General features: G+C 39.4%; 3 protein-coding genes across 6 annotated transcripts; 1 reads left to right on the top strand and 2 right to left on the bottom strand.

Annotated features, from left to right (window-relative positions):
- Nucleotides 1-3,930: 3,930 nt before the first annotated feature.
- Nucleotides 3,931-7,724, bottom strand: surf4 (surfeit 4). The gene is made up of 4 exons (XM_014009417.1): nucleotides 7,522-7,724; nucleotides 5,183-5,369; nucleotides 4,119-4,195; nucleotides 3,931-4,036 (listed from the first exon to the last, which is right to left on the bottom strand). The coding sequence occupies exons 1-4, from the start codon at nucleotides 7,567-7,569 to the stop codon at nucleotides 3,989-3,991; spliced, it is 360 nt and encodes a 119-aa protein (XP_013864871.1). The 5' UTR covers nucleotides 7,570-7,724; the 3' UTR covers nucleotides 3,931-3,988.
- Nucleotides 7,725-7,785: 61 nt separating this feature from the next.
- Nucleotides 7,786-14,420, top strand: bbln (bublin coiled coil protein). Of its 4 annotated transcripts, none has more exons than XM_014009421.1 (3): nucleotides 7,786-7,873; nucleotides 13,147-13,251; nucleotides 13,543-14,420. In XM_014009421.1, exons 2-3 carry the CDS (start codon nucleotides 13,173-13,175, stop codon nucleotides 13,785-13,787), a joined length of 324 nt encoding a protein of 107 aa, XP_013864875.1. In that variant the 5' UTR covers nucleotides 7,786-7,873; nucleotides 13,147-13,172; the 3' UTR covers nucleotides 13,788-14,420. The 4 variants fall into 4 exon arrangements, with proteins under 4 accessions (XP_013864875.1, XP_013864874.1, XP_013864873.1 ...); XM_014009420.1 differs by lacking the exon at nucleotides 7,786-7,873 and adding an exon at nucleotides 8,867-8,946; XM_014009419.1 differs by lacking the exon at nucleotides 7,786-7,873 and adding an exon at nucleotides 12,914-13,032.
- Nucleotides 10,318-12,415, bottom strand: surf2 (surfeit 2). The gene is made up of 6 exons (XM_014009416.1): nucleotides 12,268-12,415; nucleotides 11,939-12,090; nucleotides 11,727-11,830; nucleotides 11,207-11,395; nucleotides 10,956-11,089; nucleotides 10,318-10,844 (listed from the first exon to the last, which is right to left on the bottom strand). Exons 1-6 carry the CDS (start codon nucleotides 12,340-12,342, stop codon nucleotides 10,737-10,739), a joined length of 762 nt encoding a protein of 253 aa, XP_013864870.1. The 5' UTR covers nucleotides 12,343-12,415; the 3' UTR covers nucleotides 10,318-10,736.
- Nucleotides 14,421-14,829: the final 409 nt, after the last annotated feature.

Here is a 14,829-nt window from a genome sequence, read left to right as displayed (position 1 = left end):
TGCTGGAATGTTTCAGGACTTTAGACAGTGTGAAGGGCTGAATGAACTGTCCAAGGTCCTGAAAGTTGCTGGCATGTTTCAAAACTTTAGACAGTGTGAAGGGCTGAATGAACTGTCCAAGGTCCTGAAAGTTGCTGGCATGTTTCAAAATTTTAGAAAGTGTGAAGGACTGAAGGAACTGTCCAAGGTCCTGAAAGTGCTTGAATGTTTCAGGACTTTAGACAGTGTGAAGGGCTGAATGAACTGTCCAAGGTCCTGAAAGTTGCTGGCATGTTTCAGGACTTTAGACAAGGTGAAGGGCTGAAGGAACTGTCCAAGGTCCTGAAAGTGCTTGAATGTTTCAGGACTTTAGACAGTGTGAAGGGCTGAATGAACTGTCCAAGGTCCTGAAAGTTGCTGGCATGTTTCAGGACTTTAGACAAGGTGAAGGGCTGAAGGAACTGTCCAAGGTCCTGAAAGTGCTGACATGTTTCAGCACTTTAGTAAGTCAGTAAGTAAGTAAGTAAGTAAGTAAGTAAGTAAGTAAGTAAGTAAGTAAGTAAGTAAGTAAGTAAGTAAGTAAAGTTTTATTTATAAATCACCTTTCACAGAAATATATTCACAAGGTGCTGTACAAACATTAACAGTATAAAAATGGTGGAAAGAATAAAATGAAACAGAAAAACATAATTACACATAAGCAACAAAAAACTGAAACATCAAATCAAGAAAATAATTTCAAATACTGTAAATCAAACACAAGGTCAATTCAGTTCAAAATATACAATAATGCACAAAAACATAATGAATGCGGGAGAGAAAAATATGGCGTGAGTTAATAGTAAATAAAACACAGATTGTCGAGCATTCACAATGGAGGTAGGCCTGCAGTAATGGTGAAATGGTTAGCTAAAACTCTTGAGAGAAAAAGTGAGTTTTTAGGAGTGACTTGAAAGAGACAATGTTATCAAGGGAGCGTAGATTAAATGGGAGTTCATTCCAGAGCCTGGGGGCCACAGAGGAGAAGGCACGGTCACCACGAGTCTTAAAGTGAGTGAGGGGAACCATAAGGAGATGTTGATCCTGTGAGCGGAGGTCCCGTCTGGGGTTGTAAGGTGAAATGAGACATTTAATGTATTCAGGTGCTTGGCCATGAAGAGCTCTGAAAGTGAGGACCAGGATTTTGAACCGGATTCTGAACTGAACCAGAAGCCAGTGAAGTTCTGCTAGGATTGGGGAGATGTGGATGAATTTGGATGTTTGAGTTAGGAGTCTTGCTGCCGAGTTTTGGACAAGCTGAAGGCGAGTTAACTGTTTCTGGTTAAGACAGGTGAACAAGCTACTACAATAATCTAAGAGGCTAGAAATGAAAGCATGAATTACCATTTCCAAGTCTGAAGTGGACAGTCAGGGCCGGAGGTTTTAGATGTTCCAAAGCTGAAAGTAGTATGTAGAAACCAGATTCTTCTTGTGTTTATCTAAAGACAGATCTGAGTCTAGATTTACTCCCAGGTTGCACACATTCTGCTGAACAGTTGACCTCAAAGAGCTGAGATGTTCTTTTATCTTTGYGATTTTATTTTCAGGGGCCAGAATCAGTGTCTCTGTCTTAATGAGGTTTAAAAGTTGCAAGTTGTCAGACAGCCAATGGTTAACTTTAGTGACACATTTTATAAGAGAGGTGAGCTTGGGGTGGTGGAGTCATTAAAGGAGCAGTATAGCTGTAGGTCATCTGCATAGAAATGGTAGGAGACATCTGGAAAATTTTTGATGACCTCATTCATGGGGCGGATGTAGAGCAGGAATAGAATCTGGCCCAGGATGGAACCCTGTGGAACCCCACAGGAGAGTTTGGCTGAGTCAGAGAGAGATTGGCCTAATAAGACTGAGTGAGCGGTCTGAGAAGTATGATTTGAACCAGTCTACTACTGGATATCCCTATGTCTTTCAGAGTTCGAAGGAGGATGGTGTGATCGACAGTGTCAAAGGCTGAGGAAAGGTCCAGTAAGAGGAGGACAGAGTACATGGCTCTATCAGGAGACATTAACAGATCATTTGAGACATGTAGGAGGGCAGTCTCTGTAGAGTGAGATCTGCGGAAGCCAAATTGAAAGGGGTCAAAGAGATTATTTACATCCAAGTAGGATGTTAGTTGTACTGAAACAATTTTCTCCAACACCTTAGACAAAAATGGTAGCTTTGAAATGGGCCGGTAGTTGTTCAGATCAGATGGGTTTAAAGATTGCTTTTTTAGTATAGGTTCCACAACTGCTTTTTTAAAGGATTCTGGGACACATCCTGATGTAAGTTAGAGGTTTAGCAAGTCCGCAAGTGTGGGTCCTACGCCAAAAACAGCTTTTAAGAATCTGGGAGGTAAAATGTTAAGAGGGAAGGCAAGATGTTAAGAGGGGAGGCAGATGGACATTGTTTAGACAGTGAAGGGCTGAATGAACTGTCCAAGGACCTGAAAATGATGGAATGTTTCAAAAGTTTGGACCAGTGGTTCCCAAACTTTTTAGACTTGTGTACCCCCGAGCCATTTTGTCATGCCACTAGTACCCCTTCAGTCAAAAGTGTCAGGTTTAGACATAGAATGACCCAGGGCACAGGCAGAGTTCAGGTGTAACAAAAATATGGTCTTTATTAAATCAAAAAGCTGACAAGGCAGCTGAAAACTCACTAGAAGGACGTGGCGAAAAACCTACATGAAACATGAATGAGACAAGCTTTGCAGCACAATGATCGGGCACTGACACAGAGACAAGACAGAGCTTAGATACACAGGAAAACTAATGAGGTAACAGAAAACACCTGAGGAAACAAAAACAATACTAATCACAGAACTGAACACATCTGAGACAAAAAGGAACTTAACAGAAAACCCACATGAACAAAACCCCAAAACAGGACCTAAAAAAAACCTAACCATAATACAAAAACAGAAACCAAAAAAACCAAACTATGACATAACCCCCGTTTTAAGGGGCAGACACCAGACGCTCCAACAAAGGACAACACAGAAGGGACGACGAGACAATACAGACTTGACAATAAAACATAAAAGTCCAGGGGGACGGCCAGGAAACCCTCCCCAGCAAGGCAGGAGGTCAGGGGGAAGGCCAGGAACCCATCCAGACGAGGTCCTGCAGGAGCAGATGTTGAGCCCCAGGAGGAGACGTGAGCAGACGTGGAGCCAAGGGAGGAGGCAGGAGCAGACGTGGAGCCAAGGGAGGAGGAAGGAGCAGACGTGGAGCCAAGGGAGGAGGCAGGAGCAGACGTGGAGCCGGCTGAGGTTGATGGAGNTCTCGTAATATTACGACTTTATTCTCGTAATATTACGACTTTATTCTCGTAATATTACGACTTTATTCTCGTAATATTACGACTTTATTTTTATACTACATTAATGTCGTAATATTACGGCTTTAAACTCGTATTACGATATTAAAATCATAATATTACGACTTTAAACTAGTAATATTTTGACTTTATTTTCATGCGACTTTAATGTCATAATTTTATGACTTTATTCTCATAATYAAAAAATAAAACAAATCTCATTGTGTGGCCCTAATACTCCGTCGTACTTTTGCAACCATCTGTCSTTTGATAAAACACATTTTCCCGACCACTTCAGCATTTTCTGTCAACCAAACTTGTTGATTATAGGTGTGATCTACTACTTCACACTCTGACTTGATCCCATCTGCAAACAGGATGTCAAGTCCACAGCATGCACAAACAGAAACCCTCAAACTCAGCATATTAGATGCATGATTCATTCAGCTTTCTGCTGTTTAAATAAATAAAAAGCAGACTCTACAGTAATTACGGTGATTATAAGTGCTGGTGGCTAAAAATGAGAGATGTATTCTGCCTTCAACACGCTATCTGAAGTCCTTATCTTAAAGAAAGCATTAGGAAGTGATTTAAAAGGAGTGTTAAAACAGTTYAGTACAAATCGAACACTGCTTTCAGTTGAATGTACTTTCAAACAGCTGAGCAGCGCTTACCTCATCAAAAACTTAAGGTCCCATAAAATGCTGTATGCGACAGTCTGGTGGGAGACAGATATGAAGTTAGTCATAATAATAGGTTGAATGTATTTAAATAAGTGTCTGTGATAAAAGTGTTCTTACCTGTAGAGCTATGATGCCAAATAACCCAAAGCAGGCGTACTGTACAAAATTTCTACTGAGAATGAGGACACAACCGCCTGYAAGAAGAAAAAATGTTCAAGAAAAGAAGGCAATTAGTTGTAATTTCCATTTTTTCTTAAAAGAAAAAAAGCACCACACACTGTACGGTGAACTGGTCGTTTAAGAGCATCATCACAGTCAAACCATACAAGCAGAAACAAGAGTAAATGATGAAAAATCCACAAAAATATTCCTCATAATCTAGTTCAATAAACATCCAGGAACTATCCAACTGATCTATGAACGTGTGGTTTTCTTCTTTGTGTCTCTACAAGCTCAACTGTACACATCACAGCCTTTTTATCCCACTATATTGTCCTGAATGAGAGAGCTGAAGTGTAATGGACACACGTACATTTGTTGCAAAAAACAAACATTTATTCCTTTTTATAGTAAATAAATGTAAATCTCAAACTCGTAGTTGAATTATGTTTACTCCTGCATGTCCTGGAAGCATTTCAGCTTTTAAGCAACCCTTAAAGATAAGACTGAGTGGATATACTAATATAAACACRTTAATTACAACTATATCTTACATTGCTTCTAAAAAAAATCCTCATAACATCTGACACATGACTGTTGTTGCTGTCGATTCTTAGTCACCAGAACATGATAAATCCTAAGAGTAAGTTTTGTTTAATTGTTGAGAAAGCTCCAACGGTGAGAAGCAAAAAGTCTTCAACAAACAAGTAAACAAGTCTAGTATTTTTGTTTACAAACTCTTAAAAGTACTCCAACAGTTCCATAAAAATTGTGAGATAATGTACTGCAGCTGCACTAGTGTACAGGAACTTAAATAAACTAGTTATTACTGACACTGTGTACTGAATGTACAAACTGTGCTGGTCCTTGTAAACGTCTTCAGTGTCAAATAATGACGAGCTTTTTGGAATCTTGTCATTACGGCATCACTACGTTTGTTGAACAATCTGTTTTTTTTTTTATTCTAGATTTACATGACGCTATGAAATAATAATTTAAAAAAAAACATCCTGTGCACTCACCCAGCTGTCCCACGAGGTTAAGCRGCACAAAGCACGTAGCCAGAAAGTAGCCACAGCTCCAGGTCGCCTCGATGTAGTCTCTCTGCTCGTTCCACTGGAACCACATGCGGATCCCGTCTTCGAGGAAAGTGCTGATGAGACACAGACGTGCCAAGTGGGGCAGGTACTGTTTGGTCACCCGTAGAAACTAGAAAAGAAGTAAATAAAAATAAAAATCATAAAGAGAGAGAACTAAGTTAGAAATCCAGTGTACAGACCAGCTGTGCATCATGATACAAATATTTATACGGCTGTCTACAGTTAAATCCTATAAATCTACAGTACTATTTATTGCCTATACCAGCATTCTGCCATGCAACATCAATATCACATAGAGGTACGGCCTCACTTTAGTGTTATACCCTGGCTTTATAATAGTGCTTCCTTCAGTACAGTTCAATAATTTCATACTTCATCGTCTCCCCTGTGTTTACAATGGAAAACAATACATTAAAATAACATTACTTCCCCCCCAGTGACAGTCAAAAGCTCAGAAACATCATCCTTGGAAGAACCGGTGTGACAAAACTTGTCTGCAAGTAAATTAACATTTGAAAGCAACTAGAACAGGTAAGTTAAGAATTCAGTTTTAACATTTGAGCTGAAGACAGAACATTCTGGACAAATGTTAAAATTAAGTGACTAAACTCTACAAGTTAACCAAATCTTTTAAAAAAACATACCAAGTAAAAACTGTTCACCTTAGCTTATTTTATTGCGCAACATAAAAACAGAATCGGACAAAAATGTCAAAACAAATCAGATTACCACAACTGGTTTCCTTTGTGTGGTAAAACATAAAAAAACACTACTTCCTGATGGTGTGTTAGCGATGCTGCTGGGTAAGCATAACCATAATATAGTATCACTAAAAAGCACTTAGTCTTTTGTTTACCAGTCTGTTGCTTCACTATTTAAACCTCTAATAATCTAGGAGGCCATGCTGTGGGAAAAAAATAATAATCAAAAACAAGATGATGACATTAAAATACATTTACAGGCTGTTCTTCCCTTCAACTTCTTAAACTACCACTTTAAAAAGGCAACCAATGATCTGAACAGAACAAATCACTGACCTCAGGTGTGTGAGAAAGCATAATGTAGGCTGAATTAAACGTAACGAAGCAGAAAAATCTCAAGACAATGCGTGTGCACTCTTTTCTGTTAAATTATTAGACAAAAGCGTCACCCTAGGCTACAGATCACAACACATGCACAGTTCTTCATATAATCCTGGGTAAAGAGGAGTGACCTGCCCTTTCCACCCCCACCCTAAACCCGTCCAGCCCATCCAGCAGTCCACATCAGCACACACAGGCCTCAGCAGCCTATCAGCATCCATCAACTCCCACTAGAGCTGCTGGGAGGGACTGGAATGGGCAAAACCTGAGCCAATCCCAACAAGCCTTAGGGTTGCTGCAACAGCCTAGAAATAGACAACTCTACAAAGTCTCATGTCTAAAGCAAATTGTGTACCCAATTAAAGACATGGTCTGTTTCAGACATTTTTCTGTCCCCTTATTCAAGCAGTTTAACGTTACACAACTTTGACAGAGACGTGCACAATCTAAAAGGGAAAAAATGTGCCTTTAGTGACGTGGTTCATTCAACACATCTGCTACACAAAGAGCAAACTGCATGTTTTGTTTTGTGAACTTATAATTGTGTTCTTTAGTATAAAATACAGCACAGAAGACAAAACAGCTGCAACAATACTTGCATGAATAAAAGCAGCTGTGACGAAAGTGGAGGCAAAGTTGACCTCCAGTTAAGGGATGGCAGGCAGAGGCAATATGCAGGTGATGGGTTTACAAGCGTTTGTCAGGTTTTTTTTTAAAGCTAAATAAAGCAGTATGGGTGCTGCTCAAAACCAAGAAACATGACTTAGCTTTCATAACCGAGTGCTAATCCGTGCGATTTCACAACTGCAGACGGGCACAGTCTAGTCTGTCTGGCAGCAGTGTTCATATTCAAATTACCAGCTCTGGTTAAAAACGGCAAAATGTGGCCCTTGTTCGCCAAGTCTTAACCAAGTAAATCAGTGCCAGTCAAACTTATCTAATCTTTCTCATTTATCAAGTCCATAGAGTCACATGACGTCTCAGAAGAGTTTCTTCTTCCAAACACAAGAAACTGTCCTGTTCATCTGAGGTCACGTTTGTACCACAAAGCTCGCAGAAACAAACCAGCAGCGGTTGTCAGTGATAAAGCAAAGAGTTCACGCGCCTCACTTCACTCTCATTAAAACTAGTTAGCAGCTAGCATGCTAACAGCGGCTAGCATGCTAGAAATGAAGTTACCTGGTCTGCCACGTCTTCGGCTTTGTTCATTAGATCCTCCTGTCCCATGTTTCTGTATTCTCACAACTTTTGTTATCTTGAAATGTCCGTTGTCTTCTGTATGAATATATATTTGTATCTTCGCAGGCTTCGGCCAGGCTGTTCCTCCCCCCCCGTTATTTACTTGACGACTCACCCGTTCGCCCGGACGCAGAGAGAAAGGCCGCCTCCGCCCCACAATGCCCCGCGATTTTGACGGAGCGAAGGCAGGAGAGCCCCCCCTTCCAGACAACCGCCGTGTGCCACGTATACTGAAGCGAGCAGGGGCTTCACACACTGCCACCCGGCGTTGTTTACAGCCCTGCACACACAGGTAAACAACACAAGGCTTCAACACACTAGTAGAAGTCAGAATTGTTAAAAAGCACTCTGATTTCCTCCCTATTATTTATTGTATTTTGTGAAACCACAAGTCATTTCATAGTGCAAAAAACATCATGCAGCAGTTTCTGAAGGAACTACAGAAGATAATGATAAAAAAAAGAAAAATAAATAAATATTAAAAATAGCTATTTTTTTAACACACATAGGAAAGATATGGCCCTGGCCTCAGGGCCATCTTATCAGATGTAGATGTCTTTTTTGGAGGACCAAAACTGACATAATTAAAATTAAAAGTGGAAATAGCCCAATAAATGCACAAATGCACCCATTTACCTCGTGTTTTATAATGTAATTGACTTGTGTATTTATTTTTCCAGCTTAGTTCCAACAAATTACATAATATATTTTATTTTTATTATTTTTGCCACGAGTCTTTTTATTTCCATCTGTCATCTTTACATTTTTCTGTCTAGTGTTGTAATCAAGACCACCTAACCCAAGACCAAGTCAAGACCAAGACCAGAAAAAAAAAATAAACATACCTAGTGTCAAAGGATGGGGTATTCTGTACACATGTAGCTAACTTAATATGTCGAGCTAATACTGACAAAACCTTTGTGTGGGGCCACACAGCCGGTAACAAACATACTTAAATAGCAGTTAGTCAGGTTTAAATTTGAATCAGTAGCTACGTTATATGCAATAAAAGCAAAAATGTTAAAAAAATAAATTGGACAATAATCTGGCTATTTAGTGATATTTCCACAGTTGTGGTCTTGAAATAAAATTCCTAGTCCTTAATGTCCGAGACCAAGACAAGACCGAGTACAAATGGTGCTGAGTCCAAGACAAGACCATCAAAAAGTGTTCTTGGGACCGGTCTTGGTCTACAACACTAGTCTCCTGTTTTTACTTTTTTGTTCATTTCTGCCTCATTATCCAAATAAGGTGGGCTGCCCTTCTTGGGCCAGCTCCTCTACTTTTGGTCATCAGACAGGAAGGAGCAGGATCCATGTGCAGATCGATTGTGCACGCCTGTGCTTCCTCAGTTTAGCAACAAAGGTAAGCAGGAAAAAGAAAAAAATTGTGTAGGTCTTCTGGACGGGTTCTTCTCTAATGAAACGTTTCGTCTCTTCTCCAAGAGACTTCTTCGGTCTGAGAGTTTCAGGCAAAATTCATACTTTTGTGATGTGACTGATACTCACATCACATGGTTATTGTTGACACCTAATTAACACTTATTGTTAACAGGGGTGGAGTGATACTGGCAATAGCCGCGCTGTAGGAGGAGGACAATTGAAAACGGAGGCCTCCACCTCTGTTTAATGATGGACGGTCTTTCTTCACAAAAATGGCTTCTTTTACTCCTCTCTCAAACCAACGTTCCTCTCTNCCTCCACCTCTGTTTAATGATGGACGGTCTTTCTTCACAAAAATGGCTTCTTTTACTCCTCTCTCAAACCAACGTTCCTCTCTATCAAGAATGAGAACATGGTCTGAAAGAGTGACCGCTGGCCTGTAAATGAGTGGAAACTGCAGAGCTCTGGCCATTAGATGTAGCTCGTAGCTTGAGAGAGGAGTAAAAGAAGCCATTTTTGTGAAGAAAGACCGTCCATCATTAAACAGAGGTGGAGGCCTCCGTTTTCAGCTGTCCCCCTCCTACAGCGCGGCCATTGCCAGTATCACTCCACCCCGTTAACAATAAGTGTTAATTAGGTGTCAACGATAGCCATGTGATGTGAGTATCAGTCACATGGAGGCTGGGCTTAAAAGCCTGAAACTCTCAGACTGAAGAAGTCTCTTGGAGGAGACAAAACGTTTCATTAAGAGAAGAACCCGTCCAGAAGACCTATACAATTTTTTTCTTTTTGATTTTTTACCTGGATTACTGAGATGCATCAGGACGTAAGCAGGAAAACACTTACCTGTGCCTTTATTTAAACTAAACTTTAAGTTAAACTGAGGAAGCATGTTTTACTTGTTTACCTATTGATAACCCACTGATTCAAATCATTTGTGTTTGAGGAGAAAAGCATCTAAAGCATGCAGAAAAGTGGCCCTGCAGGACAGGGGTTGGACCCCCCCTAGTTTAGCTAGTTTACCTGGTGGGTCTGAGCTGATGCTTTGGCTGACATGTGCAAACCAAGCCCACACAACTTGTTACACAATTTGTAGTCTCCCCTTGACTACAAATTGTGTACGCACATTCATCGGATGTACATCTACCAATGATTCATTTTTGAAACCAGTCTTGTTCAAGATGGCTGCCACAGTAAAGTGAACTTTGAAAACACAAATGGCTAAAACCCTAGCAAATTTTTTACAAATGTGGCACCATTTAAAATAGAAATTAACAGGATTTCCAGCGGCATAAGATTTATTACCAAGAAGCATTGTTACAACAAAGAAATAATGTACCATACACAAATGTCCTTCATTTTTTGTGCTACGTTTATTTAAAAAAGAGTAAGTGTATTTAAAGTAAAACTGCTTTATGTCAAAAATGTGAACTTGGAATACCTTTTTTATCCAAACGTTATACTAAAAGAGATACAAACACCAAGCATCCAAATACACAGTATTTGTTTTAATGGCTCTTGCAGAAATAATGTTTGTAATGACTCAAATAAAAAAAGACAAACAATATTCGCAAAATCCAAATAAAGATGTATTTTATACAAGAGCATGAACAAGAATACACACCTCTATTTGTCACACGGGCTCATTTCATAATCATCTGTGGAGGAACAATCCAACATAAAAGGTTTTCTCTTTGCTGCTGGACGTTCAGACAGAAATAACACTCTAAGCTGGGTGTCAGAATCCAGTTACCCAGATATAAAAGTAATATATTATTGTGCCAGTGCTTTTGACTTTCCGTTTTTTGCTTTTGCACACTTTTTGCGTCCTGATTTCCACCGGTTATTTCTAAATTTCTTTTGAAATCCACCCCCCTGGACCTGAAAGGAGAACAGATCAAAAAATCAGCATCAAATTAACAAAGAAAATTTTAGTCAACTGCATCCAAACTAAAACATGTTTTTTGATTTTTTTTTACACATTTTACAAACCTTTTTTCGTTTCTGCACCACCTGTGCGTCCACCTCCATTTTCTCATCTTCGTCTGTTTGAAAGTCATCGCCCTCCTCATCCTCTCCGCCGTTTTTGCTTTCAGCTGCCGTATCTTTTAAAGTGAACATGGACGCTGTGGGAACGTGTCACAAAATGTTTAAAGCACAAACAGACACAAATGACTCGAAGCGGAAATGTTGCTCAGCACGACGTGATCTAAAACAGATCTGTAAAAGCTGGATGCACTGACGTGGATAGAGGTCACTCAGGCTGTCTTCTGAGTCGCTGTGCTCGTCGTCGTCGCTGCTGGAGGGTTCCCACACGCCGGTCGATCGCTTCGATTCCTTCCCCTGACTCATGTCTTCGCTTAAATCTTTGGGCCTTTTCTGTTTCAGTCGGGCCGGAACATATTCGACTCCTTTTTGAACACAGTCCTCATCTAAAGCAGAGAACGGGCCGACACAATCAATATGAGAACGTGACTCTCCATAAACTTGGATCTGCAGATAAAATATCAGCTTAAAGCAAAGTCTGTTTGTTAGTTAGTTAGTAAATCTTAAAAATGAGTGTGGCTATTATTTATCATGGAACTAACCCCTTCAAAAACACTTTTTTAAAAGCTTAAAAATCAAATAGAAGGTATTTCCTTCCTTGGAAGATAGGCGTAACTAATAATTTCTGTGTGCAGATGCATAAATGTGTAACACCACCCAATACAAGTGACCCACTAACAAAACTATGTCATGCATTCAAACAAGGGAGCCACTGACATTTTGAAAGGGCTTTCTTGAAGCGTTTCCCGTTGACGTGTCTCAAGACATGATCTGGCTGCCGGTTGAGATGCCTCAGGGTCAGTTTACAGAAGAGATGATTGCTAAAAAAACAAAAACAAAATGAAGAATATTGGAAATTAAGTGTTATTCAGAGTGTTTACATATTTAGCCATAAAGTTACTTTGCTTAGGAAACAAGGGTCCCCTTACGGTTGCTTTGTGCTTGGAACAATGTGTGGTTCATACTGCATGTAGCTGAACTCTGCAGCAGCACTCAGTCTTTTGTATTTCTTTCCCTGGATGAAATTCTGTAGCTCCGTCAGGTTGCAGGGAATCTCGTGGTTATTCAGAGTACATTTGATCTGAAAACAAAAGAAAAAAACTTTAAAAAGTGTGGCACACTTGGAGTAAAGGTTGTGGTTTATCTTCTTGCAGCACAAAATGACAACACATGGCTTGCAGAGTTGCATTTTTAGCACACACACAGCTAGAACACGTACATGGTGTCTTTTGTGAAATCATGTAAGTTATTCACCAACCTTTTTGTCATCTGTTAGCTGAAAAAAGGGGTGGTTGTTCAGAAAATCCCTGACGTTCGCAGGTAAGTCATCCATATTTTAGAAAATGCTTCTAACGTGCTAACTTTGATTTGTAAACGAGGCCACCTCCCCAACAGGAAGTTGTAAACATGTGGTTTAATGACGCTTTGCTGCGGCGCGTGATGCTAGCACCGCCTACTGGTCAAAAGTAGTGACAACAGTTTAAATAAAAACTTCAAACTTTTTCGCCTATTGCTGCTTTTTTAAATTATTATTTTCAAACAAAACAGTTTACGCAACATAATAGTTTAACATAAGCAGCAGAAAATGTTTAAATTGTTGTTTCTTGGGTTGAGCAGCAGCTGACCTGAAGTCAGCTGACTCAGTACAAAGTCTCAGAGAGTGAAAAAAGTAAGACTATTCACTCCACATGCACTATGTAAAAACCCTTCCGGACATTTATTTTATTTTAATTAAATATCTACAACATTATCCAAAACATTAACTCGTAATGTTAGTCGTTCTGTAAATTATCTTCAGATTATAATACTATATGTATCTTACTCAACTCGTCAGCAAATAATTTTAACCGAGTGAATCATCTTCTTTTCTTCAATCTTTGCGTACATTTTCCCCACAATTCATTTGGTTCCGCAAACAAGTTTTTGACGCCTGTCACTGACATTTCTACACTTTTTTGGGACGTCCTCCGCTAAATTTATTTATAAAAGCTGAAAATTTAATTTAAGCAAGCATTGGATTAAAGTGAGCTTGGTGTTAAATGCGCAGAATTTGAGCTGCTGCTCGTAGAACATCCGTGCTAATGCTAGTTAGCCGCTAGTTGCCTTAGCTAATAGTTGCTACTTTTCTGTGTTACAGCTACAGACGGAAGTTTTTGAAAAATAATGTCTGGACCAAATGGAGATCCGGACATCTCCACTGATGATGGTATTATCAACGACGACGACGAATTTGGCGACCAGGGTAAATATTGCAGATATTTTGAGCCTAAATCGTACTTTTAATAATAAGTTATAATATTTGGGGGATTCAGAGCCAGTGAGTTTTGTGACACTCCTACTACTGATCTACTACTATTACTTTGTTTGGACTTTGCAAATCATTTATACACAAAATAGTTACATGGCAATGCAATAAAACAAGAGAAAATAAAGTTATATAAATCTGTTTTGACAATTTTTTTTCTTTTGAATAATATTTTTGTTATGAACTCTCTGACACAAGCTCATTTATGATTCTGTTGTTTGTCCACAGAGTACGCTTCCATCAACTCGATGCTGGATCAGATCAACTCCTATCTGGATGACCTGGAAGAACGTAACGATTCCCTTAATGGCAAACTGCACGAACTGATGGAGTCAAACCGGCAAGCCCGTCTGGAATTCAGGGCCCAGCTGCTCGGCTCACCAACCCAGGAGGAAGATAACCAAGAGGAGCCTCAGACTGCAGAGGAGAAACCCATTTTGCCTAGCAAAGAAGACTTGAACGAGGAAAAATGAGTTGTGACAGAGGCGTGCAGATCTGGAGTCAAAGTTAGTTAAAAACCCAGGATGAAAGATAAACACGAGTGTCGACTCGGTTCCTAATTTCTGATCTGATCCATGCCTTTTGTGACTCTTCTGTGAATTTACATTCCATCCTGCAGACACGGGTTTTACATCTGAGAAGTTTTTCTGTCTCCTTTTTGAACTTTGACACTAGCGTTTGTTTCCTGAACAGAACAGTTTCTCATAAAAGCTGTGTGAAATGCTGTGAGCTTCTAGAATATGGTATTTTAAAAACAATAACAAGCAGATACTGCAGTATTTAACACTGTTCGTACATCAGCATCACATTCTGATCTGTCCAGTTAAATCACTCTCCGTCCAGATAATTCAGAGCGGGACATGCTTTAAGTTTTTATGTTTGGTCAGCATCAAATTCATAAAGATGTTTCAGGCACTACTTAGAATTAGTTAGTGGTATTTGGTGTGTTCTGTGTACTTGCTGTGTGTTTTGTCCTATAAAATATTCCAGATATTTATTGTAAGACTTTGACGTCCGTATGCTATGCATTCTGGGTAGTTTGAGATGATTCTTTCAAAAAGAAAAGCAGAAGAGTTGTATACAATAAATACTGTATGAAGAGAAAATGTGAAATAAAGATTATTTATTGTGACCACTTGGCTTAAGAGAGATTTATACGTATATACAAATACTGTATATTTATANATATATATCTGTATATATGTAAATGTAAATGATTGTTTCCTTAGTATAAGCTTATATACTGTAGATCCTGGATGATTATTTTTTATTAACGTTAATTTGTCTCATCAGTATTTTTAGTGTTTCACAGCCACACTGGGACAATGTGATCAGAATGCGGCATACTGAAACAATATTGTTCAGGAATGTTACACTCATCGTTGAGATGGGTATCTGTACTGCTATGTATTGCAGATGTTGCCAGTTTTTCCCACATTTCTTTTGGTGTTTTCTCTCCATCTCTTACACCCAGCTGGCAGCATCCTCTTCATATGGAGGATTTTAATCGAACAC

The sequence above is a fragment of the Austrofundulus limnaeus genome, unplaced genomic scaffold (genome assembly GCF_001266775.1).
Source record: "Austrofundulus limnaeus strain Quisiro unplaced genomic scaffold, Austrofundulus_limnaeus-1.0 Scaffold57, whole genome shotgun sequence".
Taxonomy (NCBI): Eukaryota; Metazoa; Chordata; class Actinopteri; order Cyprinodontiformes; family Rivulidae; genus Austrofundulus; species Austrofundulus limnaeus.
Note: the sequence above shows the minus strand (reverse complement) of the source record. Positions and strands in the feature narration are given on the sequence as shown.

What these genes read in the sequence shown, in the direction of transcription:
- bbln (XM_014009421.1), top strand. Translation starts at nt 13,173, where the DNA reads ATGTCTGGACCAAATGGAGATCCGGACATCTCCACTGATGATGGTATT. An exon ending in CGACGAATTTGGCGACCAGG is followed by an intron (nt 13,252 to 13,542) that starts GTAAATATTGCA and finishes GTTTGTCCACAG; the next exon opens with AGTACGCTTCCATCAACTCG.
- surf2 (XM_014009416.1), bottom strand. Translation starts at nt 12,342, where the DNA reads ATGGATGACTTACCTGCGAACGTCAGGGATTTTCTGAACAACCACCCC. An exon ending in GTTCCAAGCACAAAGCAACC is followed by an intron (nt 11,831 to 11,938) that starts GTAAGGGGACCC and finishes TTGTTTTTTTAG; the next exon opens with CAATCATCTCTTCTGTAAAC. An exon ending in TGGTGCAGAAACGAAAAAAG is followed by an intron (nt 10,845 to 10,955) that starts GTTTGTAAAATG and finishes TTCTCCTTTCAG; the next exon opens with GTCCAGGGGGGTGGATTTCA.